The sequence below is a fragment of the Notechis scutatus genome, chromosome 8 (genome assembly GCF_049901735.1).
Source record: "Notechis scutatus isolate UNSWTSFEM ecotype Mainland chromosome 8, rNotScu1.2, whole genome shotgun sequence".
In the NCBI taxonomy this organism is placed as follows: Eukaryota; Metazoa; Chordata; class Lepidosauria; order Squamata; family Elapidae; genus Notechis; species Notechis scutatus.
The window spans coordinates 8,307,641-8,335,103 of record NC_142016.1 but is presented as its reverse complement, the minus strand read 5'-3'; the positions used below and the strand labels follow the sequence as shown (position 1 = coordinate 8,335,103).

The 27,463-nt window shown below is 40.1% G+C and overlaps 1 protein-coding gene across 2 annotated transcripts in view; it reads left to right on the top strand.

Moving 5' to 3' along the window:
* The window catches only part of AGO3 (argonaute RISC catalytic component 3), a 48,624-nt gene extending 30,198 nt beyond the window's left edge, over positions 1-18,426 (top strand). For both annotated transcript variants that reach the window (XM_087970562.1, XM_087970563.1), the window contains exons 7-19: positions 1,668-1,755; positions 2,084-2,231; positions 2,916-3,035; positions 3,238-3,360; positions 3,528-3,661; positions 5,193-5,377; positions 8,239-8,398; positions 9,340-9,430; positions 13,170-13,364; positions 14,100-14,234; positions 14,829-14,930; positions 16,153-16,352; positions 17,442-18,426. In XM_087970562.1, coding sequence (XP_087826688.1) covers positions 1,668-1,755; positions 2,084-2,231; positions 2,916-3,035; positions 3,238-3,360; positions 3,528-3,661; positions 5,193-5,377; positions 8,239-8,398; positions 9,340-9,430; positions 13,170-13,364; positions 14,100-14,234; positions 14,829-14,930; positions 16,153-16,352; positions 17,442-17,550 — 1,790 coding nt within the window. In that variant the 3' untranslated portion in view covers positions 17,551-18,426. The remainder of the gene's footprint in view (positions 1-1,667; positions 1,756-2,083; positions 2,232-2,915; positions 3,036-3,237; positions 3,361-3,527; positions 3,662-5,192; positions 5,378-8,238; positions 8,399-9,339; positions 9,431-13,169; positions 13,365-14,099; positions 14,235-14,828; positions 14,931-16,152; positions 16,353-17,441) is intronic.
* The last annotated feature ends 9,037 nt before the right edge of the window (positions 18,427-27,463 follow it).

Sequence of the window (27,463 nt, the reverse complement as noted above, 5' to 3'; positions counted from 1 at the left end):
TCTATTGGCCCGACAAGACCTTTATATTTTTCATGCTGACAGAGTGGTTCTTCGACCAGACCCCACATTCATACCGAAAGTCAATTCTGCCTTCCACAGGGCACAAGAACTTGTTCTCCTGAACTTTTGCCCGAGGCCTTCTCAGGGACTAGAACATCAATGGCATCGATTGGATGTCCGCAGAGCTCTCCGTACGTACTTACATTGAACGGCTCCTTCTCGGAAGACTGAAGCCCTTTTTGTATCCTTTCAGCCAACCACTCAGGGACACAAGGTCTCACCTCCTACTATAGGCATGTGGCTGAAAGCCGCAATAGCCAAGGAGTACAAGACTCAATCATTACCAGTGCCTAGGGGCATAACAGCGCATTCAACCAGGAGTGCCGCAACTTAAGTGGCTTGGGCTACTCAAGCTCCTATAGCAAAAATATGTCGAGCGGCAACATGGGTTTCCCCATCGCCTTTCATTAGGCATTACAAAATTGATGTTTTTGCCTCTGCTGAAGTCTCCTTTGGTAGGAGGGCTTTGCAACGTGTCCACTCGGACAATGGGGGTGCTCCAACCCAGGTGGAGACCCTCCCGTAGGACAAGCCAAGCTTTGGTATGTCCCACTCTCTGGATGCTCGGAGCAGCTCATTGGAGAAAGGGCGTTGGTACTTACCTGATACGCCCGTTCTCTGTGAGCTGCGACAATCATCCAACCCCACCCAATTTCCGTCTGGTGGGATCCTGTTCCGGCCAATGACTAATCTGGAGATATGTAAAAAAGAGAGAGAGAGAGGGCGAGGGTTGCATCACTTGGTCTTCACCAAAACTGGGGGACGCTAGGGAGGAGCCCGGGGAGGAGGAGGAGCATCCTATCAATTAAGCCCAGCCTATCTGAGCAGAGACTAAGCACCTCCCACTTCTGGATGCTCGTCGCAGCTCACAGAGAACGGTCGTATCTGGTAAGTACCAACGCCCTTTTTCTGACATCCAAATCAACTTGTTTTCATAGCCCACTGGGTTTTCCTATATAACAGAGCCTTTCGCTGGGTCACCTTTTGGAAAAATTCAAGCTAACCCATTAACATTCATGAAATTGGTTTTTGGATTTGGCATGCTTAGAAAAGATACATTTAAACTGCTGTTGATCAGGTTAACTGTCTCCCCCTTTATTGGAAACCCAGAGGCCCTCCAAAATTGGGCCATTGAAATTTAGAAACCACCAAATAGTGGCACAGTTTTCATTTCTAATATAAGAGGAATAACAGTAGTGTTTTAAACCTTTGGATTAATCCTTTGGATTAACACATCAGTCATCACAGCAGTAGCATAGCAATCCCATAAAATTAAGAGAAAAGAGGAAGAACCATCATTCTATTTCATTTTGGTGACATCAGCTCTTGAGGTTGAAAAAAATATACAAAAGGGAAATTTTAAAAAAGAAATAAAGCACCACTGTAAAATATCGCCTAGTCCTGTTTTGTGGGAAGGCTTAGGGGCCACAAATCTGTGGGATACATTAGGAATGTCTAAACATTCTTATTTTTTTCTTCCAATGGTATATGTAGAAATTATAGCAAATCTTATGGAAGGAAGGGATGAATAAGTTCTGTTACAAAACATCTTATGTGTATACAGGCATTCTCTGACGTCTGTATTTTCTTTATCTTTTTTTATCCAGGTCTGAAGGTTGAAGTGACTCATTGTGGAACGATGAGGCGGAAATACCGTGTCTGTAATGTTACACGGAGACCTGCTAGTCATCAGACGTAAGTACATGGCTAAACTACACAGTTAACATATGTGGCTACAAGATAATATACAGGTCATTCTTGATTTATAATTCCAGCTGGGACCAAAATTTTAGTTGCTAAACAATGCAATTGTTAAGCAAATGCTCATGACTAGGCCCAGTTTTGCAACCATTTTTACCATGGGCATTAAATGAATCCCTTTTTCCAAGATCGTTATAATTTCAAACCATCATTAAATGTACAGTTGTCATTCAAGGACTACCTGTATATAATACAGGAGGAAAAAGATACATAGATTCACAGACTTGTGCAAATTAACTGTTCTTTCAATTCCGCTTTCCAGATTTCCATTGCAGTTAGAAAACGGTCAGACTGTAGAGAGAACAGTAGCACAGTATTTCAGAGAAAAGTACAACCTACAGCTGAAATACCCTCATCTTCCTTGTCTACAAGTGGGACAGGAGCAGAAACACACCTATCTGCCTCTTGAAGTAATGTATTTAATATCACAATCTCTGAAACATTTGAAGACCTCAGAATTTTCATTTGCAGATTTGAAAGTTAATTTTTTTTCAATGATGCATATATTTAGTACATGTGATCCTATGAACTAAAGATAACCATGAGTCTAAATCACTCTTTGCTCATGAAACTTTATGTTCTAATGTATTTGTTAGGTTTGTAAAGAGTCACTATTCTTTGGCGCAGTGTAAAGCTGAAAAACACTGGCTGTAGAAGCTTTCAGGTTTTATTTTAAAAAAAAGTATAATAGTATCTTACCACTTAAAGACCTGAAAGACCAAATAGGGATTAATCATCCTGGAGGAAAATCTATATGGTTGGTAAGGATTGATCCATGCCTAATGGCACTAAATCAATTAAACAATACTATCCAGCCAATTCACAAAAGTATATTGATGCAGAATATGCTTCTCAAACCTGGGTGACCTTCGGTTCCCAGACTTCTCAGCCCAGGTCTTCATATCCCCTGGGAAATTCTGGCAGTTAAATATACATCTGCAGAATTCCATTTGGACAACATTATCACAGCAAGTTATTTGGGTGGAAGTGGAGTTTCACCTCTTATATAAGACACATTGCATGCTGCTCACAATTTTACAGCTCCATCATTTGTTCATTGGTTATAATAAGATTAACATATAATATTTTTGCAGGTGTGTAACATCGTGGCAGGCCAGCGATGTATTAAGAAGCTTACAGACAATCAAACATCAACAATGATAAAAGCAACAGCCAGATCTGCACCTGACAGACAAGAAGAAATCAGCAGACTGGTTAGTTTGCCTGTGAATTAGAAAAATAGATAAAGCCAGCTGGAGGGGTCATTGAGGATCCAGTGTACTTGTTCCTGTTTGGGTCCTCATATCCCAAATGTCTCCTCTCTTTTTTAATCATACCAGTTTATTATTGTGTAAGCATTGACGCTAGCTATTGTATTATCACATTATCCCCTTTTTAATCTCCTCTTTTCTTCAGGTGCGAAGTGCAAATTACGATGCTGACCCTTTTGTTCAGGAATTCCAGTTTAAAGTGCGTGATGAGATGGCTCATGTGACGGGGCGTGTGCTCCCAGCTCCCATGTTGCAGTATGGAGGGCGGGTAAGAAACTCTTCTCTGGATTTATTCTTATATAATTGGATTTGTAGTTTTGGACTCTCTTGGTTAGTGATTTCATTTCCCTGTCTAGGTATATGCATCTATGATATGACATCTAATGCTCATTGTGTAAACTGCAAGCATATTGATATTTCTGTTTGTTTATTTAGAATCGAACAGTGGCAACACCAAGCCATGGTGTATGGGATATGCGGGGGAAACAGTTTCACACAGGTGTGGAAATCAAGATGTGGGCCATTGCTTGCTTTGCAACACAGAGGCAGTGTCGCGAAGAAATACTAAAGTAAGCCTATTCAAGATATGAGTTGCTTCCCTTTGGCCTTACATAGATGTATTTTGATAGCAAGGCTACATCACTGATTCTCTGCTTTTTGGTTTATCCTTGATCTCTAAAAATACTTTGCTGTTCAAAAAAAAAGTGACTGATTATGTGCCATCAAGTTATGTTTGATTCCTAGTGACCACATAGATAGATTTTCTCAATTTTCAGTGTTTTTATAGATGTTGTAATATTGCTTCTCATCTTTTTAAACAGCTCTCTAATATTCAAAAGTTTTTCCCCCTGAATTTTTAATCTTTCTGGGTTGGCTTCTCTTGGCAATTCCTGCACTTCATTCTGACATTCAGTTTGCTGTCTTCTGTTTCTCCATGTTTGGCAATAGCTTTTCACATTCATTCATAACAATTTCCTTCAGTCCATTCCTCAGTATATCTGGTTCTCTTGTCAGTCAGGCTTGAGAATCCAACGTGTCCTCCTTAAAAATGGTGGGTATATGCTAAAAAACCCATTGAGTAACCTAGTTGGTTTTCTTCTTTAGCTTAATCTAGAACTTGCACATGAGCCGTTCATGATCTTGTTCCACAGTCAGCACCCGGCCATGCCTTTGATCCTATAATTGATATGCTCCACCTCTTTTTTAACAATAATATAGTCAATTTGATTTCTTTGTTCTCCGTCTGGTGATGTCCATGTATGTAGACATTGTTTTGGTTGTTTTGAAAATAGTGTAAGCTATGAAGTATTCATGGAAGTTGAGGGAATTGATGTCAGTCCTCTGCTTCATTTCAGTTTCCTAAACCATATAATCCATCTGCATTTTCCTTCTTAATACTTTAAAATCTCTCATTTCAGTCTAATAAAAAAACCATAACAGTATATAATTATAATGTTATAATTAATATTCTTGTTATTCAGAATTACATTAGGTGGTTAATACTAGCCTGTGATTATCATCTTTGGCTTCAAAACTTGCTGAAACTCATTCTCGTTAGTACAGATAGTGTTCAACTTATGACCACAAGCCCAACGTTTCTAAGTTGCTTAGTGAGACATATGTTAAGTGAGTTTTGCTCCATTTTACGACCTTGATACATTTGTTAAGTGAATCACTGCAAATGTCAATTTAGTAACACAGTTGTTAAAGTGAATTTGGCTTCCCATTGACTTTGCTTGTTAGAAGGTTGCAGAAGTTGATCACATGACCTCAGGATGCTGCAACTGTCATAAATATGGCTCCGTTGCAAAGCATCTGAATTTTGATCATGTAACAATGGGGATGCTGCAATAATTGTGTGAAAAATGGTCATCCGTCACTTTTTTCAGTACTGTTGTAACTTTGTCACAAAATGAATGGTTGTAAGTCAAGGACTACCTGTATTAATGATAATAGCCTTCAGCTCTGGTTGTCACTCTCTGAACACTATCTAAATGAGCCATTAACTCTCACTTTTAGAGCAAAGGGGAACAAACATGAATAACCTCTTTTCTCCTTTCATCCAGTTTTTATTTGTTTTTTTATTTTATTTGTTGCCAGGGGTTTCACGGACCAGCTGCGCAAAATTTCTAAGGATGCAGGGATGCCAATCCAGGGCCAGCCTTGCTTCTGTAAATATGCCCAAGGTGCTGACAGTGTGGAGCCCATGTTCCGACACCTTAAAAACACATATTCAGGACTCCAGCTCATCATCGTCATCTTGCCCGGAAAGACCCCAGTGTATGGTAAATAAATATCCAAATGCTTTGTATGAATTCTGCTTGTTTTGAATTGCCTTAAGAAGACTTGAGAACAAAAGTAAATAATCTTAAAGCAATAGATTCTGTATGAAGCTAAGGTTGAGGACACAGCAAATCAGGTAACAATAGAAATGCCAGCTTTTCATGTTTCTTGTTACATTATGGGAGCTGAGAAGAGGATGGGCTTTGGGATAAAGTTCTTCAGGAAGTCAGTGAAATACAGGTGAAACTCAAAAAATTAGAATATCGTGCAAAAGTTCATTTATTTCAGTAATGCAGCTTAAAAGGTGAAACTAATATATGAGATAGACTCATTACATGCAAAGCAAGATAGTTCAAGCCGTGATGTGTCATAATTGAGATGATTATGGCTTACAGCTCATGAAAACCCCAAATCTACAATCTCAGAAAATTAGAATATTACATGCAATCAATAAAACAAGGATTGTACATAGAACAATATCGGATCTCTGAAAAGTATAAGCTTGCATATGTACTCAGTACTTGATTTGGGCCCCTTTTGCAGCAATTACTGCCTCAATGTGGCGTGGCATGGAAGCTATCAGCCTGTGGCCCTGCTGAGGTGTTATGGAAGACCAGGATGCTTCAATAGGGGCCTTCAGCTCTTCTGCATTCTTCGGTCTCATGTCTCTCATCTTTCTCTTGGCAATGCCCCATAGATTCTCTATGGGGTTCAGGTCAGGCGAGTTTGCTGGCCAATCAAGCACAGTAATCCCATAGTCATTGAACCAGGTTTTGGTGCTTTTGGCAGTGCGGGCAGGTGCCAAGTCCTGCTGGAAAATGAAGTCAGCATCCCCATGAAGCTCATCTGCATGAAGTACTCCAAAATCTCCTGGTAGACGGCTGCATTGACTCTGGACTTAATGAAGCACAGTAACCAATGTTATGATATGTACAGAATAACCCTTGAGTAACAAGGACATGCACATGGAAACGTTTATGAGAGTAGTTATGAATAATTATTCAGTCACACACAAATACACTAAATTGAGTTAGTTTACTTTAAGAAATATAGCACAGTCCAATAAATGATCCAGGTCCTATACGTTTATCAGTCCAAAAAATATCCAATTACAAAGTCTTCTTACTGGTTGCCTTTGTCATTTACAGTAAACAAAAATATCAAAGTATAAGCACAGTATAAATACAACAGAGAACCTTAGATAGCAACAGACCAACACCAGCAGATGACATGGCTCCCCAAATCAACACAGACTGTGGAAACTTCACACTGGACTTCAAGCATCTTGCAGTGTGTGCCTCTCCATTCTTCCTCCAGACTCTGGGTCCTTGGTTTCCAAATGAGATGCAAAAGTTGCCCTCATCAGAAAAGAGGACTTTGGACCACTGAGCAACAGCCCAGGTCTGTTTTTCTTTAGCTCAGGTAAGACGCTTCTGACGTTGTTTGTTGTTCAGGAGCGGCTTGACAAGAGGAATATGACATTTGAAGCCCATGTCCAGGATCCGTCTGTGTGTGGTGGCTCTTGATGCACCGACTCCAGCCTCAGTCCACTCCTTGTGAAAGTCCCCAACACTTTTGAATGGCCTTTTCCTGACAATCCTCTCCAGGCTGTGGTCATCCCTGCTGCTTGTGCACCTTTTTCTTCTACACTTTTCCCTTCCACATAACTTTCTATTAATGTGCTTTGATACAGCACTTTGGGAACATCCAACTTCTTTTGCAGATAACTTTTGAGGCTTTCCCTCCTTATGGAGGGTGTCAATGATGGTTTTCTGCACAACTGTCAGGTCAGCAGTCTTTCCCATGATTGTGCCTTCCAACTGAACCTGACTGAGAGACCATTTAAAGGCTCAGGAACCCTTTGCAGGTGTTATGGCTTAATTAGCTGATTAGAGTGGGACACTTTGAGCCTAGAATATTGACCCTTTTCACAATATTCTAATTTTCTGAGATTGTGGATTTGGGGTTTTCATGAGCTATAAGCCATAAGCATCTCAATTATGACACATCACGGCTTGAACTATCTTGCTTTGCATGTAATGAGTCTATCTCATATATTATGTTCACCTTTTAAGTTGCATTACTGAAATAAATGAATTTTTGCACAATATTCTAATTTTTAGATATCTGTATACCTCTTGATTGGAAGAAGAACGTCTGTGGGAAAGACTTTGCACCATGTGGAAGAAAGTAACGCTTTTTAATATGTTTTGTTCTTTGCATCACCATATAGATTCTAAATCTTTAATGTTTTCAGAGAATATTGTGTGGATAGATGATAAAAGCAAGGGAAAAACAATAGGAATAAATATTTGAAAGTAATCTGTGTTTTCAGGACTTTGTTTATATGAAGGGCTTCTTCTGGAGACTTCTGACTTTGAGAGCTTTGAATGTTTTGATGAGGGCTAGAGGGGGAACCGGTTGGGGTTTTTCTTCTGATATTGATCTCCCTCGTTGAACTAAGCTTCCTTGGTTTTGTTCCATCTTACTCCTCAAAACCTCTAGGGATGATTAGTCCTGGCAAAACGCATAGCAGTAGAGGCAGAACCTGGTGATTGGGGAATTCTGGGAGTTGAAGTTCATTGGTCTTAAAATGGTCAAGATTTAGATCAAGATGCTTCCCAACTGGCTGTCCCCTGGATATGTTTTATTTATTCATTTATTTAAAATGATTGAAAGGAAGATAATGTAAGCTATGATCCAGCCCATCTGGAGGACATCAGTTGGGAAAGGCTAATACTGACTGATAAGAAAATCTGGGCATGATCTTCAGTAAGCCGATAACGGTATTGCAATGTTAGATTTTAGAACCGTTCCTTAAAACTTTGAAAATTGTTCATATTAATGCTTGGTTTTTTTTTAGCGGAGGTGAAACGTGTGGGGGACACGCTTCTGGGGATGGCTACACAGTGTGTTCAAGTCAAGAATGTCATAAAAACGTCTCCTCAGACCCTCTCAAACTTGTGCCTAAAGATTAATGTAAAATTGGGAGGAATCAACAATATCCTTGTACCTCATCAACGGTAAGAATCTTTCCTTAATGCTTCCTTGAATTTGGCATATAGAGTGCATGCATCAAAACTCTGGAATTGCAATGTTTAATGTGGCAATTTTTTAGATACAAATCTTTTAACATGGCTGCGATACCTGATTACTTTAATAACCAAAATCGTGTTGGTTGCTTTGAAGTGTTTTTTTGGTGATCAAATTGGAATTTTTAAAATGGTACAGATAGTCCCTAATTTATGTTCGTAACGGAGCTTGCCCATTTACAGTTGTGATTGTTGTAGAACGGATCACTCATGTGTCTGACCTAATTTTTTGACCATTTTTTGAGATGATGGTTAAGTGAATATGGTGACCCTAAAGCAAGCATGATTATTGCCCATTGTTTATTATGGGGTGTTTTAGCCGAAAATGCTGGTTTTCAGGCAAAAGCATAATAAAACACAGTTGGATGCTGCAAATGGCCCTAAATGCAGACCAGTTGCTGAGCACCTGATGTAATTACATGACCATGAGATGTGTGATGACCATCGAAACTTTGGGACCAGGTTGTAAGTGCCATGGAGGGTCCATTATATCTTCAAACGATTGCTAAGCAATTCTTTGTAAAGAGAAAACTACCTGTATGCTGCTATAAATTCTGATTGCAGATCTGAGAAGACGCACATTCAGGCAAGGAATGAATACTCTACATTGATGTTTACTTTAGCACAGGGGGCATTCTCTATAATGACAGAGTATGCTCTTTGTTTCACATGTAAATTTAATTTTTTTTCAAAGAAACTAAATTCTATAATATGCAGGAGTTAGCCATGAATTTGTTACATTACTGGCTACATGCCAGAAGCATCTGCCTTTCTTTCCTTCCAAAAGTGAGGTGCATGTAATGTAACCCAGGGCCTGCTGACCACCATTTAGATATTAATACTGCGGTTGATTTGTCCCTTTTTTTTAAAAGACCTTCTGTGTTCCAACAACCAGTGATCTTCTTGGGAGCCGATGTTACTCATCCACCTGCTGGGGATGGAAAGAAGCCTTCCATTGCTGCTGTAAGCTGCGTTGTATTTATGGGTCTCCCTTCCTCCCTCTTCCTTCCCTCCCCGCCCCCAAATAATTTGAATGAGAAAACTGAGGAACTTGGATTGAAACAGAATGAATTTATTTCGATTGCTTTAATCCAGTTCTTTGTGTGTCATGGATTTATCAGGCATTCCTTCAGCTTAATTTTTCATCGTGTGGGGATTATCACCGTCTCTGGTAAAGATGAAAGATTTTTGAGGGTTACTTGTAGTTTCTACACATCTGGGTTCTGTGAATCATTGCATTTAACTTTGCTGTCCATTTATCTTATTAAAGGAGAGAAGGCATTTGTTAAGTAGTGATGAAGCATGTGGGAAGTGCGTAGTTCTTCTCTCCAAAAATAGTTCAGATGGATAAATATTTAGATAAATAAAAAATATTATATATATATTTGTAGATTTTCATGGGTACAGGTATGCAGGTCTTGGCGTGTTCGGGTCTTTTCTCATGTAAGATTGAGAGTATTTTGGCAACGTTTCGACGAGGTCCCACTCGCCATCTTCAGGCTGGTGCTTTCGGCTTTGTGCTTGTGCGAGCAAAGCGTGATTGGAGCTGCCGTCTCTCTATAAATACTGGTGGGGAAGTTGGCTGTGTTGTCATTTCTTGATTGGTTGATGGGGTTGATCTGCAACTTTGTGTATCTTGGGGAGGCCATAGAGCTTAGGGCATCTGGATGATTTTTCTCTGGGGATGATTCTCTGCTGGATCTCTTCACTGATGGGAGACACTTTTATTTTGGATTTGGTGGTTTTTTCTAGGTAGGTGGTGGGGTCAATATTCAGAGGTGTGTAGGCGGGGTCTTGGAGTAGGTTGGATAGTTTGGAGTGGTAGTCCGATGTGTTCATTACGACTGTGGTGTTGCCTTTGTCTGCTGGGAGAATGACTATGTTGCTGTCTTTCCTCAGGTTGGTAAGTGCTTTTTGTTCTTCTCTGTGTAGGTTGCTTCTGGGTGGGTTGTTGGAGCAGAGGACGTTGGTGACTTCAAGTCTGATTTTGTTGGCTGCATCTGGGTTGATTTTGGTTAGGCTAGCTTCAACTCCGCATATAATGTTTTCAGTGGGGATGCGTTTGGGGGTGACTGCAAAGTTGAATCCTTTGGAAAGGACATTGGTTTCTGCTATGGTGAGGGTTCTGTCTGATATGTTGTGTCCTGTTTGTTTCATGTGTTGTTGTGGGGAAGGGTTGGGTTTCTGGCATTTCTCTAGTCTGTGGACAAATCAGGATACCACAGCAATAAATCTCACAAGGTCATCACACAACCCATTACCCAAGCCGTTACAACACAGGAGGCTAATGGAAAAGAGTTCAAAACACAAACGACCCAGGAGATTACAACTCAGGACCCAGGACACCACAACAAAAGAACTTGCAAGCCCATCACACAACCCATTACCGAAGCCGTTAAAACACAAGAGGCTAATGGAAAAAAAATCACTATAAAACAAACAACCCAGGAGATTACAGCACAAGATCCAGGATATCTCCACAACAAAACTCACAAGGCCATCACACAGCCCTTTATACCAACATCAACTCCATCAACCAATCAAGAGGCGGCAGTGCAGCCAACCAGCCCAGCACACCAGCCCCACCACCAGTATTTATAGAGAGACGGCAGCTCCAATCACACACTGCTTGCACTGGCACGAAGCTGAAAGCACCAGCCTGAGGATGGCGAGTGGGACCTCGCCGAATGTCGCCAAATACTCTTAATCTTACACGGGAAAAGATCCAAACACCTAGACCTACATACCTGTACCCATTAAAATCTACGATTATATATATATATATATATATATATATATATATATATATATATATATATATATATATATATATATATATATATATATCTTAAGTTTTCGTGGTACTTACATGTATGGCCTTCAGCTTTGTTGGTATTTTCCACGTCATAGTAGTGGTGCTTTAAAGTTAGCAACGTTTCAGCAGAATCTCATCTGCCATCATCAGGCTTCTGTATTGTGGCAGATGAGATTCTGCTGAAACGCTGCTACAACTTTAAAAGCACCACTACTATGACGTGGAAAATACCGAACAAAGCTGAAGGCCATATATATATATATATATATATATATATATATATATATATATATATATATATATATATATATGTGGATCTTTGGTTATTCGGTTTTCTCCCGCGTAAGATTGGAAGTATCTAGGCAACGCGTTTCGATGAAGTCTCATTCATCATCTTCAGGCTTGTGTCTTCCGCTCTGTGCTTCTCAGAGTGATTCAGAGTGATATATATATATATATATATATATATATATATATATATATATATATATATATATATATATATATATATATATGTGATCTTTGGTTATTCGGTTTTCTCCCGCGTAAGATTCAAAGTATCTAGGCAACGTTTCGGCGAGGTCCCACTCGCCATCTTCAGGCTGGTGCTTTCGGCTTAGTGCCAGTGCAAGCAGTGTGTGACCGAGCTGCCATCTCTCTATATATACAAGTGGTGGGGATGGTGTGCTGGGCTGGTTGGCTGTGCTGCAGCCTCTTGATTGGTTGATGGAGTTGATGTTGGTATAATGGGCTGTGTAATGGCCTTTGTTGTAGAGATATCCTGGATCTTGTGCTGTCATCTCCTGGGTCGTTAGCCTCTTGTGTTTTAACGGCTTGGGTAATGGGTTGTGTGATGGGCTTGTGAGTTCTTTGTTGTGGTATCCTGGGTCTTGCGTTGTAATCTCCTGGGTCGTTTGTGTTTTGATCTCTTTTCGATTAGCCTCCTGTGTAGTAACAGCTTGGGTAATGGGTTGTGTGATGACCTTGTGAGATTTATTGCTGTGGTATCCTTGGTCTTGTGCTGTGATATCCTGGGTCATTTGCTGTGTTGTGACTTCTTGAGTTCTTGAGGTGTAATTTCTTGAGTTTTCTGATGTGATGTCCTGAGCGGGTGGCTGTGATGTAGCATTTTGGGTTTTTAATATGGCTTTGAGTTTGGGGTCTGGGTCTGTGTTCGTTTGGCTTCGAGTTCGTGGTCGTGCCACATCTTCATGGTGGGGGTCAGTTCGCTTCATGTATGGTTCAGAGGAGTTTGAAGTGGGTAGTGATGCAGCTGCAGTGCGGCTTCTGGTCTGTGGTCGTGTCTCATCTTCTGTGTGGGTGTGAGTCTGATTTTTACGTGGAAGTGTGGTGGTGGCATCTTGTGTGGCCCTCATGGGTGTGGGTCTGGTGTCATTTATCATGTTGGGTACTCGTCTGTTCATGAGGGCGGGTTTCCAAATGGCTGGTAAGCGGGAGGTGTCATCTCTTTTATTCATGCTGTGTGGGCGTTTTTTCTTACGCGGGAGAAAACCCGAATAACCAAAGATCCACATACAAATACCCGCGAGAACCTCAGAAAACATATATATATATATATATAAAATCTTATTTTTCAGCCTTAAATGTCACTCCTGTGTCTTAATTCTGTGTCTCTCACTGAGACATTGTTGTAAGCATAAACTTGTGAGGGAATGTATGCTAATTATAAAAGAAAATATAAATTCAAAATCTAACAAAACATTCTAAAAAAATCAAGTGACAAGTGTAAGCAACAGCCATATAAAAGATGATATACTTACTTATTAGCTGAGCAGCCATGGAACAGTTGGTATAAAGAAAGGATATTTGAAACATGGCCTCTATGGAATCCTCATTCATTTTCATGTATCCCTTTTTCACTGTTAGGTTGTAGGTAGCATGGATGCTCATCCAAGCAGGTACTGTGCCACAGTGAGAGTCCAGAAACCCCGCCAGGAGATTATCCAAGATTTGGCCTCCATGGTTAGAGAACTTCTTATCCAATTCTACAAATCCACACGGTTCAAACCCACACGAATCATCTTCTATCGTGACGGAGTTTCAGAAGGACAGTTTCGACAGGTATTAATATCTGTTTATATCATACTTACGTCCTGCATAGTTTGTGGGATATTTCAAACCAACTAACAATAAAATTCAAACACTAGTTCAGTGGTGGATTGCCAAAGCACTTAAGCCTTGCATTCATAAAAAGAGAAAAGAAAATCATAGTGAGCCCTTAAACACTATCAAGACCCCTATTGTTGATGGTCAGGTACCAGAATAAGAACATTATCAGCATCACTGCCACAAAAAGGTCCTTAAAATCTGTCAACAAAGGCATTGCTTGAATGATTTCTATGTCGTCCACTATGAACTATGTTGAATAGGGCTGGTTCTTCCATTGATCATTGATCACTTTCTATGACTCCAGCTTAGGAATTTCTTTTTGAAAATCTTTATCTGTTCCTATCCTTTAACCCAACCTTCTTCACATGGATGAAATGGCAACCATGTATTACTCTTGGGGGGGAAAGGTGGGTTAAACATGCAGAAAAGTTTTAAAAGTTCCAGTTATAACACAGACAGTTTAGTCCTGTTCTCTGCTAATCTGTTTTTCAAGCTTGGCAACTTCCAGATGGGTGTTGAAACCCATCCATCTTAAAGTTGCCAAGCTTGAATAATAGTGCTATAGAAGTTTGTTGAGGCTAAAAAATGATAAATAATGTGTGTTTGTTTGTTGGAACAAAAATCTGATGGATGTTCCCATGCTTATCGCTATTCGAATGAGCCAAGCCCTTTATTCCTCCTCTGTAGGTGTTGTATTATGAGCTGCTGGCAATTAGGGAGGCTTGTATCAGCTTGGAAAAAGACTATCAGCCTGGCATAACATATATCGTGGTTCAGAAGAGGCATCATACGAGGCTGTTTTGTGCTGATAGGACAGAAAGGGTAAGTCTTGTCCCATTTCCAAGCAGTTTTTTCCCCCAAACAAGAATTGTAGTTGTCATTCTTAGTACAGCTACAGAGTAGTTGAGTCTTTGCAGCATTTCATACTGGCTACCATTCTTTCAGCAGATCTATAAAGTAGATAATTGCTGTTACCACATATCCTGCATGTGGAAATCCAAGACTTTGTAATAATGACAGGAGTAAGAGTTCTGTCCGAGGCTTCCTGATTAGGTTCTGTTAAAAGATTTTATCCCCTCATCTTCAAGTTACCTTTCCCCAATCTGTATTGGAAATGCAGGCCCCCAAATTGCCAACTAGTATTGGGTGGCTCAGGTCCTTGTGGATGTAGCTGAAGTTCTTTGGTTTGTATAATTAATTTATAAATAGCTTTGAGTTAATTTAAAGTTTAATCAAGTGATCACGTTTTAAAAACAAAATGTGCATAAAAACTGACTGACAGTTGCTACATGGAAGGCATAATGCTTTAAGAGATTTTGTGCAATGTAGACATTAGAATCGCAGAATTGAGAAATATACTTTTCTTTTTTTTTAAACCACATTTTTAATTTAATATTTAATTTACTTATGTTCTAGGTTGGAAGAAGTGGAAACATCCCTGCTGGAACAACAGTAGATACGGATATCACACATCCTTACGAATTTGATTTTTACCTCTGTAGCCATGCAGGAATACAGGTGAAAAATGAAGCATTCAGTTCCTGGGCCAATACTTCTTGTCATGCCTATCCAAATTTGGCATCACTGAGTGGATGAGAACAAAATCATATTTGTCCAGTTTTTGATTGAGAAAACTTAAATCGGCAAAGACTAACCTAAAGGAAAATTACTAATTTATCATTTAGTTATTTCTGCAAATGCAAACTCATTGGTTAGAATAAGCATTAAAACCTTGATTTGCTATAAAGCAGAAGCTTTCTCCTATCCAGGGTGATGAACTCTAATGGAATCTATTCTGTAATAACCCTAAGAAAAAAGATGTGGTTACTTCAACATAACATGTCTATCTCCATCCAGTTGCCTTAAGTTTGTACTGAAATGGTTTTCTGAAATAACAGACAGAATAAACTCTTCTGCATTTCTTTGGGATGCAGATAGATTTTGAACAGCTTTTTGTGCATCTTAGCTTATAATCACGCTGGACACATGACCACAGAAATGTCTTTGGACAATGCTGGCTCCTTTCGACTAAGAAGTGGAGATGAACACCGGCCCCTAGAGTCAGACATTACTGGGCAGGGAAAACCTTTCCGTTTAGATAGTTTTTGAGTCCTCTTTTAAGTTCCAATTTTTGAGAACAGACCCAGACTGTATCAGGGCAACTAAAATTTATCATGAGAGCCCTTTCTTAGACTGCTCAGAATCATTTAATTGCCATGCCTATCCTAATAAATTTTAAAAAACAGTTGCACGTTTGGAATGTTACAGAATAGTGTACCTCAGCCACAACTGTGTACTAGTGGTATTCCATTTTTTTTACTACCGGTTCTGTGGGCGTGGCTTGGTGAGCATGGCACGGGAAGGATACTGTAAAATCCCCATTTCCACCCCATCCCACTAACCTGTTTTCCAGCTCCGTTCTGTGCAGAGCAACGAAAGAAGACCCAGTTGATCAGCTGGGACTCGGGAGGCAGCCAACCAGAGTTGGTATTTACCGGTTCTCCGAACTACTCAAAATTTCCGCTACTGGTTTTCCAGAACCTATCAGAACTGGCTGAATACCACCTCTACAACTGTGACAACTTTAAGATGCCTGGACATCAACTCTGCTGGCTGGGGGATTTGGGGAGTTGAAGTCCACTCTCAGTTGCTGAGATTGAGAAACATAGTTATAGAAATATGAGGTCAACAATTAATGAGTTGAAGTACTGGAACTACTGTCATGTTTTCTTTTTCTTAGGGTACCAGCCGCCCCTCACACTATCATGTCTTGTGGGATGACAATTGTTTTACTGCAGATGAACTTCAGCTGCTAACTTACCAGCTCTGCCACACCTATGTGCGCTGCACACGATCTGTGTCTATACCTGCACCAGCTTATTACGCTCACCTGGTAGCATTCCGAGCAAGATACCACCTTGTGGACAAAGAACATGACAGGTGAGAATGACTGCTTGTGTTGCTCCCTCAGCTAACTGACTACCTAAAAGCCAAAGGTTGGTTCTGTTTTCCAGAATTTTCTGAGCAACATTGGCTTTTTTAAAGGATTCCTTGGGATAGACTTAGCTACGCTCCATTGCACATTCTTTTAGTTGGGTCCTGTGGGCTTTGGGAAATCAGTACTGAAATAGAAATTATGTTTTCCGTATAGCAGTGTTTCTCAACCTTGGCAACTTTAAGATGGGTGGACTTCAACTCCCAGAATTCCCCAGCCAGCATAGGGCATTCCAGAGTATGCATGTGTATAGTCTTTCATCTGTTACACTAAATTTTTTCCTGACAAGAAGTGTGGATTAAAGGACACTGGGATGGACAACATAGCACTCTTAGTGTGAAATTCATTTCAGGTTCCATCTAACTCTTTTGAAAGGCCTGTTCTTATCTCTTGAAATATTTCAGTGCTGCCCCAGCCTTGGAAGTCAGGTATATTTAAAGTGGGGCATTTCAAGATTAGAACACTTTTGTAAAGTTTGCACATTGAAGCTCATGTAAGTTCAGAACAGTTGGTTTTAAGCTTCAGGTCCTTCAAACACGAAAAACTTTGCACAGATCTCCAACATACATAAACATGCATTGTGTATGTATGTGACTGTAAGGAGGAAGAAAAGCGCATTGCTCATTCAGTCCACCATGTTACATTTCATATCAACAGTATTATATGAAAAGTTTTCCCATCATGTCTGCAGAAAACCACCTTAGATACAGATTTTTATAAACATTATATATAGCCCAAGGAATTATTTAGAACTCTGGTTCTAGAGATTTATTTTGCATTTGTTAACCTACACAACAACAATTCTAATATTAAAACACCATCTTTGACAACTTGGGGGGAGTTAAAAGGGATAGTGAATAAAAATGTTACTTTTGTTGGCTACTGGATGTAAACTCTGTTTGACATAATACTAGAGAATTTTGACTTCAGAGCTTGTTCATTTAGAAGCCTAAGAAGGAAAGAGGGCAGAACTGGTGCCTTGCAGATCTTCTGGAATTTGTTCATCCTCTCTTCCCTTTTTCTTCTTCCTACAGTGCCGAAGGAAGCCATGTTTCTGGACAGAGCAATGGAAGAGATCCCCAAGCCCTCGCTAAGGCTGTACAGATTCACCAAGACACCTTACGCACCATGTACTTTGCTTAGCTATATATAAAATAAAGACAGATAGATAGATAGATAGATAGATAGATAGATAGATAGATAGATAGATAGATAGATAGATCAAATGAGATGGACCCTGTTCACGAAAGGAAGAACTGAAGAATTAAGTCACATACAGTGTATGTTTCCAGAGCAATTGATGAATGGGGAGGGAGCAGCTCTGCCTTGCTGAAGCTGATTTCTGTTTTTGTGGGGATGGGGAGCAGGTCTTATCCTTGTCCTGATGCCAGGAAGATTGTTTACTTCACCAAGAACACGCCACTTATTATGCAATATGAAACCAGCCAACTGCTTTCGGAGCAGCTTCCTGTGGGAAGTGCTGCTGTCATCATCTTTTCCTTTGTGTGTTTGGGTCTCTGTGTTTCTTTTTCGGGGTTGGGGTGGGGGAGGAGTAATAGTCTAATCCTTTTTATGCCTTTACCTCAAGTTGCTCAGCAGCACAACTCTTTCTGCAAAAAAACAAAAACCCACAAAAACAACAACAACAACACAAAGGGTATTAAAACTTATAGGAGCAATGCAAGTGATGTTGAGGTGGGAATGGGTTGGTCGGTGTGCAAAAGTGTTTTTGTCTGTTTTGTACCCTTGTGGGGGTTGCAAACTGCTTCCCCTCCACGGTTGTCTGTGCTTGAATGCAAGCCGAACAAGTGTTACTTTGTGTGAATGGCCCCATCTCTATTGTGGGAAAGAGTGTGCGCACTTGCACTTAATACTTCCCTGTGTAGTTTAGCCAACTGCTGCCTTTCATGTCTGTCTGCATAGCTTGGGAGTCGCACCACTCCATTCGCTTTCCATCATGGAATTAAATTTGCCATGTACTTTTCTCCCGGAAGTACTGATACAGTCTGGCCAGATTAATGATGTTGTTGCTTTCTGCTTATCCAAAAGTTCCATCCAATGTTTCCTCTTGTGTGTTGTACCTGTATCTTCTGAGCTCCTTGTGGCATCATGTATTTTCCTTCATTTCACTAGGTGGCATGTTGTGATGAAGTAGAGTTATTTTTGTTTTTAAAAAGGAGACAGATGAGCTGAGTAGCTTCCTCTCACTCTAATGTGACCTGCGCATATCTACATGTGTACTTCCCCCACCCCCTCTTTTATATTTAGTAGACAAATAATGCTTTAATTTAAGTGGGTGTACTGGCAACCTGGTTTTTTTATGTTTAGAGACATAACTATTTTGTTTAAAGGACTGAAAACCTGTTTTTGCTATCTTTTTAGTGCAATAAGCCGTTAAAGGAAAGCCGTTTTTGTTGTAGCAGCATTTTACGCCTTTCATGATGGAAAAATGGACATATCTGGGCTTCTAAACAGACAAAATTAGCCTCAATTTTGAAAGGAAAGCCTTACAAAAGGGGATTTTTAAAAAAAATCAAAAAGGCAAGTTCTTTCATGCTGCTCTTTGTCTCCAGCATTTAATGCTGCCTTGTAATACAGGACGTCTGTTTGCTGAACCCTTATTTTATGAGTATTTTTCCTCTACATCAAAGCCTTTTGCAGAAGTCTAACTCTTGTCCCAATGAAATCAGGCCAAGCCCAAAATGCAGGTGGGTGGGAGGGAGTCTTCCGAAGCTATTTTTGATTATGTAGGCTTTTTGTTTTGAAATTGAGCGTGTTATTTTGTTTGGTGGGAGATACATTTTAAAAATGAGATCACTAAATGTGAATCTGGTAAATGGGCCTCTCTCTGTTTCATTCCACTTGACAACCGAAGCAAAGTATTTTATTGTCAGAGGTGAACATTTTGACTCAATGGCAGGGTTTGGGGAAACGTTTTGCACTTTGTAAACACGTGAACTGCATTTTTGTCTGCTTTATTTGCACTGGTTTTATATTATATATACAGATACGCGTACTGCAGATGGTTCATTTGGGCATTGTTGAATAACCCTGCCCTGCTGAAACAAACCAAGCACTCTCCATGTGAAAATCAATTGACTGGGTGAAGTATTACTTACCTTCATATTGCATCGAAAAGAATCCACTCTTTGCCAATCTCTTGTACAGAGAGCTGATTAACCTGAGCCCGTTTTGCTCCCCTAGCCATGATCCTTTAACTTTCTGCCATGTTTTAAAGGATGGGTGTGGATTTCTATAGGATGGTGTCTCAAAGTGCATTTACCACACGTCTGGCCTAGCAGAGTTTATTCTGACTCGCAGGAAAGGGGCACAATTTGAATGCACTTGAAATCACTTTGATTAGAGAAGCAGCTAACTTGGGTTAGAAGTAAACTCCTGGTCTGAAAAATGCCCTAGTTGAGGATGTGTTATGTACGGCGCTTACCTTTGCTTTTGTGTTCTCAGCATGACTCCAGGGAGGTCAGCACAGGCAAGAACCTATGAAGTTCAGGCTTTGGGAGATTCCTTCATGTTTAGCTATCATCTCTTTGTCCAAAGAAAACATGTCCTGTTTATCAATCCAGGCTGTCCAACCTCCCTGGAGCTCCATGCAAGTTTTATAGTACCAATAGAAGAGAATACTTGGAGCTCAGGGTTAAACTGTGGAATCCTTAGTGCTTTCTGAGCTTGGTTTGTTTCCTTGCAGACATTTCATGACTCAACTAGGCCACATCTAGTTCCCTCCCTCTCTAGCACTGATGATGTTACCTAGTTGGGTCATGAAACATCTGCAAGGAAACAGCCAAGCTCAGAGGACACCAAGGACCCACAGTTTTATTGTTCTGGGTGAACATAAGGTAAAATGATAGCATGTTTTCATAAAGGCTTAAACTTTTTTTTCTGTTTTAGAGATTGCTACTTCAGTAGGAATTCATGCCCCAAACTATTTTCCAAGTTAGCTTTTTAGAAGTACTTTTAAAAAGTTATTTTGGGCAGTTGAGTTTTGCTTGCTTTAAAAAAAAAGTTGTTTACATCTCGATGGAGTACGATATGTATTTCTTATTATGTTCCTACTGTTAACCAGATTAGTTTGCAAACCTTGCCTGTCAGTTTCCTCCTTCCTGCCAAAGGCCACCTGGAAAGCATCTTTTCAATTCATGCAGTAAAATGGTTTTCATGTGGAGAGAATCTGCTAATTTAAGAACCAAACCTGGCAACATTGGAGTTGTGAAACTATCTTTATAAAGTGCCGATAAACATTCTTAGTACAATATCAATGTATTGGCATTGGGTGCCACACTTCTTACAATACTATAGCTGCTATATTTATTTAAATGGAGGTGGATAATGACTGTACGAGGCCAGAGAAGCAGGAATTCAGACTTGTGTTTAAGATGTGAGATTCTGATTTTCTGTTTTGTAATGGTTTGCTATAACGGGGGGTTCTGTTTTAACCAAGATGATGAAACAGATATTATTCTTTTGTTTTTAAAAGACTTAAGATATTTTTTGATGTTGCAATGGAACTGGGTGGGTGGGTGGGTAATAAATGGTACCTCATCTGTGATGGCAGTTTCCAGTATATTTTTCACAGGAGTATATGAACTTATTTTTGTACATGTCCTTAGTTTTAAAAGCTTTCTTGAATTTTAATGTGCTTTCATGGAAATCTTAGTCTATAGAATCTTAGAGCTGCCTGTTCAACCTGTGTACAACTGGGTTCGTAGGGGTAAGTGTCTTCTACATCCATTTTGGCTTTGTTTTTAGTATGCATATTTTTTGCCGAAAATGGTGGCTCTAGAACCCTGTGGATCCTTCCTATATATGCAAGTGCCTCTGTCTCCTATCCTCTCCCCAAACCCAGATACTTGAGAAGGAAGGTCCACCAAGAAAATATAGCTAAGAAAATATGCTAAAGGGGGCAGGGGTTTTCTCTCTGTGCCATAGGTCTGTTGGTCATGCACAGTCTCCAGTTATTCCACTTTGGCTGCAATGAGAAGGGATCCTTTGTTCCTTTCTTCTGATGACTAAAAGGTCAGAAGCAGAAAGGATCACATCAGTCAAGCTGATATTATCTAAGCCCGAGTTGCTGAGTGATGTACTACCCAAAGACATCCATCCTAAAGCTCCATTCCATAGGAACTTTTGGGCATGGAATTTGAGATAAATAGGTGCCTGCATGAAGTTGAATGATTTAAAAAACAAAACAAAAAACCACATAGATGAATAATATTACTAACAGCTAGGAGTATCTGGATCAACTGATTTGGGTGGTCTGTGTCCAAAACGAAGCATGCATATTTGGGGTGTTTTAGTTTCTGCACAGCCAGATGGGACTGTTTTGTTTGAGCCTGCCAGAATTGCATTTTAAGGTGGGCAGCCATCCAAAGGGATTGAATGAAGGATGGACTAAAATAGGGCCGATTCAGGCAGAAGTGTGTGTAAGAGGGAAGAACAGGAAAAGCCGAGCTCATTTAGCACAGTGGCAAAGGGAAGAGCGTTTTGAAAGATTGGGGGACAGTTCTGGCCAGTAAAATAGGCCATGCTAGATAGAGCCTGCAATGGAGAGATTGGGAGAGGGGTGCATGGAGATGGGAGATCATGCACTGGGACCTGCTGAGGGACCAAGGACAAGAGGGAACGATGCACACCAGCTGTGCTCCACTTGCCCTGTCTAGATTTCATTTCATGTCATCCCATCCCAAACCCAGAGTAACCCAAATGTTTGGGATTTGGTTCAGGTGACTGTGGCTGACCTGAAATGGTTGGGCAAAACTCACAGAATGGGTTGGTTTATTGTAGGCTTGAAACAAAATGTGGTTTTTTTGCATTTCATGCACCTAAAGTCTATTTTATAAGCCTCAAGACAGTTTCCTGCAAAAATGCATTAAAATTACAAATGAAATTGTTTCAGGATGTTCTTTGTCTTTATTTTGTATGTCCCTATTCTGTGGATCACCCCTGGGGATCTGATGGGTCTGCTTGTTTCCAGAGGATGTTTGAGGACTTCCTCAGGGACTTGGGAGGTTGTCGTGCTCACCTGGGGGTACTGTTCTGTCAACCTCTAGAACAGGGGTGTCCAGAACTAAGACATTAGCAATATCCTTTATGGGATTGTGCTCAACACTTCTCAGCTGTTGTGCTCCTGGAGTAACGGAAGGAGCCTGGAACAATACTGAAAAGCAATGAAGAGCCGTTCTGAGTCAACAAGGCTATCAGGTTAGGTTCAAACCTATAGCATAACTCTGTGCTTATTAAATCTGTGGTTTCCTTCCAGCAATCTTATTTAAGGTTTCCTGGGCCTTTTAAGGGAAAGATGGGCTGGATGATCAGTTAGTAGGTTGCTGTGATGAATTTGTAAGGCATCTGGAAGGTAAAATCACATTTTCTCAAGGTTGATGTCAACTGGCCGTGTTCAGTAGCAATGACTTGCAGATCGTCTTGTTAGGTTATCTGGGACCAGTTCAACCCTGTTGATCCCAAAGAAGTGGACTAACTCCTCTGTGATATGACTTGTGGACTCGATTCATTTGGTGAAGGCTACCAGGGAAATAGCAGGTGTGAGTAAAGGGTAGCTCATCTTGGAAGAAGAGCACCATTGTCTTTTCAAAGGAAGTAGCATAACCCCCTCTTCCAAGGATACATTCACTTCCACCTCTCCTTGAAAAGCCATTATTTGACCCAGCTATTTGTACAACTATTGATGGGGATCCAATGTGTTCTCTCTCTCTCTCTCTGTCTCTGTCTGTTCAGGAGATGGGCAGAGGGCAGAGAATGGAGCAGAGACTGCACTGATGGTCCTTGATGATCTGTAGCGAGATAGGGGAGTGCAATATCCCAATCTCCTTTGAAGGTTAGGAGTAGGGGACCTTGTGTAATAAACTTCTGGCTGATTCAGTTGATTTGGAGCGGAGGCTTCGTATTCAGACCCTAAGCTGTGGGGGACTACAGAGCTCAGTTCTCTTTTCCATATGCTTTAATCTCTATAGAAAGCAGTGGGTAAATTATCTATCAATACTGGGTGAAATATCAGTATCAGTACTAAAGATATATTTATCCACAGTGCTGTTGAGGTTCTGTCTTGGTTCCTGAATGGTGTTAAGACCTGTATGGAAAGAAATCGGCTTAGATATCATCCCAGCAAAACTTTGCGGCTGCTGATTCAGAACCAACAGATTCTGGAAATAGTGGGTAGCAAAACAGGATAGTAGGTTTTTAGTTTGGTTGGTCCCTTGGATACGTGGCTCCAACTCAATGAGCAGTTAGAAGCAGTGGCCGGGAGAGATGTTGCATAACTTCATTTTGTGTGTTAGTTGCAACTGGATATAGAACAAGAGGTCTCTCATGACTATTGGAGCTACCTGAGCTGCCTTTGAGGACTATCCACAATGCGGCAGTCTGAGTAATAATTAGACACAGCTTGGTTTGCCTGGGTTAATATCTAATACAGGTGTTACCCTGATTTGCAGTCAATTTCCAGATGCATTTTTAAGATGTTGGTTATTTTTATGTTCCTTTGTATCTTAGAAACTGGCCATATAGTTTTTAGGCTGTCTACTCCGTATAGAATCTTGTCTGTCCAGGCGTTTCTAAGTCTGGACTGGGACTAGTCGACCTAAAAGAGGTCCCGAGGATAAGCTTTCTTGAGCAGGGGCAGGTCTCCTTAGGAATAGCTTCCTATAGCTTCTGGACATAAGGACAGCTTTATTCCCTAGTCCAATGAGCATTGAAGTCTGATTCTGAAGGGACCAGAGGGTGTCCTGCAATGCTGGTTTGTCCAAAGGACGCGATGCCAGCTTGTGGAAGCAGGTTGAGAAGAGGGGTGAAGACTGCTCTCTTTTTTGTGTGTTTTTTTAAATGAAATATTATACTGAGGAAATGTATGCTGCTCGGAGATGGTTTGATTGGAGCAATATATATGCCTAGGTAATAAATATGCAGGTAATCCTCAACTTGCAACCATTCGTTTAGCAACTGTTCAAAGTTACGACGACACTGGAAAAAAAACAGCACTGAAAGAAGTGACTTATGACTGGTCCTCGCACTTATAATCATCTCAGCATTCCCATGATCAAAATTCAGGCACTTGGCAACAGGCATGCATTTATGACAATTGTTGTGTCCGAGAGTCGTGTGGTCATTGTTCGTGATCTTCCCAGCTGGCTTCTGACAAAGTCAATGGGGGGAGCTGGGTTTGCTTAACAACCTTAAGATACACTTAACTGCAGTGATTCACTTAATAACTGCCTTGTTTAGCAATTTAAATTATGGTCCCAATTGTGGTCATAAGTTGAGGACAAGTTGTGTTTTTTGTGTTTAGAGATGAGGCATTGGATAAGCTTTTAATCTCCTTGTAACCTCCTTCTGGAGACTGCTTTTTTGATGATTATATTGTCTGTTTTTTCCACAAGTCGCTTTAGAAATTAATTTTGTGTGTGCATTGATGGAAAAGCTGTCTTTCTAATCTGTGTAAACCCAATCCAAACCCCAAGCGCTGTTTATCATTTTCAGTTTTCCAAATATGGCACTTTAAATTGACATTGATAATAGGGCTAGCTGTTTGTATGCAGGGGGGGTTCAGAGCAGGACCTAATCCCGCCATAACTTCTGCTTCCTATCCATAGGCAGTTAGCACATGCGTGTTTGTTGGATTGATGCAGATAATGGCTGGTCTGCATAAAAATTGCAAGTCAAGCACTAGGCACAAGTTACTTTTTAGATATGCAATGTGTACTTAACCCTTAAATGTTTCTGCAAAGTTGGACAATTAGCTCCTGGACTACTTGCAGATATACTAATACATGTTGATAATAATACTTAAAGGTGAAATGCCACTGTGAGGCAGAAATTAAACAGGATAACACAGAGCCCTCTGTTATCCTTTCTCCATAGATATGCTGAGGTCTTGGTTTTGCTGATAGTACTGTAGTTAGAACTCAGTAACCAATGGGAATCTGAGGAGCAGACTACCAAGGCTTACAGATGGAGTGGGAGAGCTTTAGAAAACTAAACTAAACTGAAGAACCACTTCTATAGGAGGTAAAAAAGTTGACAGAAAGGAAATGGCTTGTCCAGTGTACTGCTAGTTCCTATCCATATGAGAACTATGTCTGAATTACCTCTGGCCTATAGATCACTCTGAAGACCTGTTTCCTTGCAGGATAGTTCCGCCATCTTGAAGCGATTGGTTTATTGAAAGCAAAACAGTCCTCAAAGTGCCTTTTTAGAAGATGGTGCTGTAGATGATTTTTTTGGTTGTTGTTCCCAAAGTTGTATAGGGGGGGGGGGACAAGGGGGGCCCGGGAATCAAAATGTTCCATGAAAACTTGCCAAGTTCTTCATAATATCCCTCATGGTGCTTGGTACTACATGGCATTTTCCCTTAAACCAGGACCAAATAACCATGGACCATATAATAATTGGGAAAAAGGAATGGTACTGTTAGATGATTAAAACTCCACTGTGTGGATTATACTTTAGATATTTTAGGATAGGTGAGCTCAAGATACTGTAAACTCTGAAAGTCACTTCAAAAGTCATCAACAGTGAAATTGGGGGTAAGCAGATACACTCCTGAAATTTTGTGTACCTCAAAGCGGGTAAATTCTAGCTTTTACTTAGTTTTTTTTTTTAATTATTCTAATGAATGCAGTAGCAGATGTAATGGCAAAAAAACCTGCCTTTTTGTGCTGAATATGCCTATTAACCTTGAGACATTATCTCTTTTTTTACTTTTCCAATGCTGTTTAGTTTTGTGGTTTCTACTAGCAAGGAAGTAATTAATACCATGCATCTCAGTAGCAGTGTAATTCTGCAGAAATAGCAGTTAACAACATTGTGGTCACACTCTAAAAGTTACTCATAAATGCCTCAAAATCGAACCAAACCAGTAACAATCTTGATATCAGGAGCATATTTTTCAAGAAAAATCTTGACTTCTATTTTGTTTAGATTATTGGTCATCAGTGTCGTGTGATTATGCTGTAATTTTTTTTTTTTTTTTGCTGGAAATTTAGCTAGGCTGGGGGTTGGTCTTGTTGAAATTACCCTTTTACAAACCAAGATTATTTGGGCAGGCTACCAGGGCGAAGAAAAATGTACAGGTATTCTTTGACTTACAACAATTCATTTAGTGACTGTTCAAAGTTGCAACATCACTGAAAAAAGTTACTTGTGACCACTTTTCACACTTATGACTATTGCAGCATCCCCATGGTCACATGATTTATATTTGGGTGCTTAACAACTGGTTCATCTTTATGACAGTTGCAATGTCCCAGAGTCATATGATCATCTTTTGCACCTTCTGGCAAGCAAAGTCAATGAGGGAAGCCATATTCACTTAACAAACAGGTTGCTAATACAACAACTATAGTGATTCACTTAACAACCATGGCAAGAAAAGGCGTAAAATGGGGTAAAACTCACTTAGCAAATTTCTCACTTAACAACAGAAATGTTGGGCTCAATTGTGATCGTAAGTCAAGGACTACCTGTATTCTAAGCCCATATAATATTATTTTTCAGCATTCTGGGACATCTTTGTATTCAGCCATCAGTTAAGATGAGACAGATTCTGCCAGCGCAATACTGAATTGTAAAAGAGACCATTTAACTCTTTGGGTCATTGACAAATGCTTCAGCATAGAAAAACAGAGAACTTAGATTTCTGGTGAAGCAGCCTACTTTTGTTTATGATTATGCCACTGTTTAGCAAGAGTAAATGTGGCCTGCAAATATATCTACCCACTGCTCAACCATGTTTCTCCATGCCCATAAATGCCAATTTTCTTCCTCTTGGGAGAAATGGACCCAGCTCCACTAATTTTTTTTCCAGTCATGGAAGCTTTGAGCTATTGCAAGTATCATTTTGGCCTGTTGCCTTAATCCACATGTGTGTTGCGCATTAATTTCTGTTATTTTGTATTTTTTTTGAATAACCTTATGTAAAATAATGTATTAATAATAAATTGTTCAGTATGCACTGTGATGTCTGAGTTCAGAGTAATTCGATCATATATTTTTGTGAATGGATCAGTTACTGTACTTTCCCAAC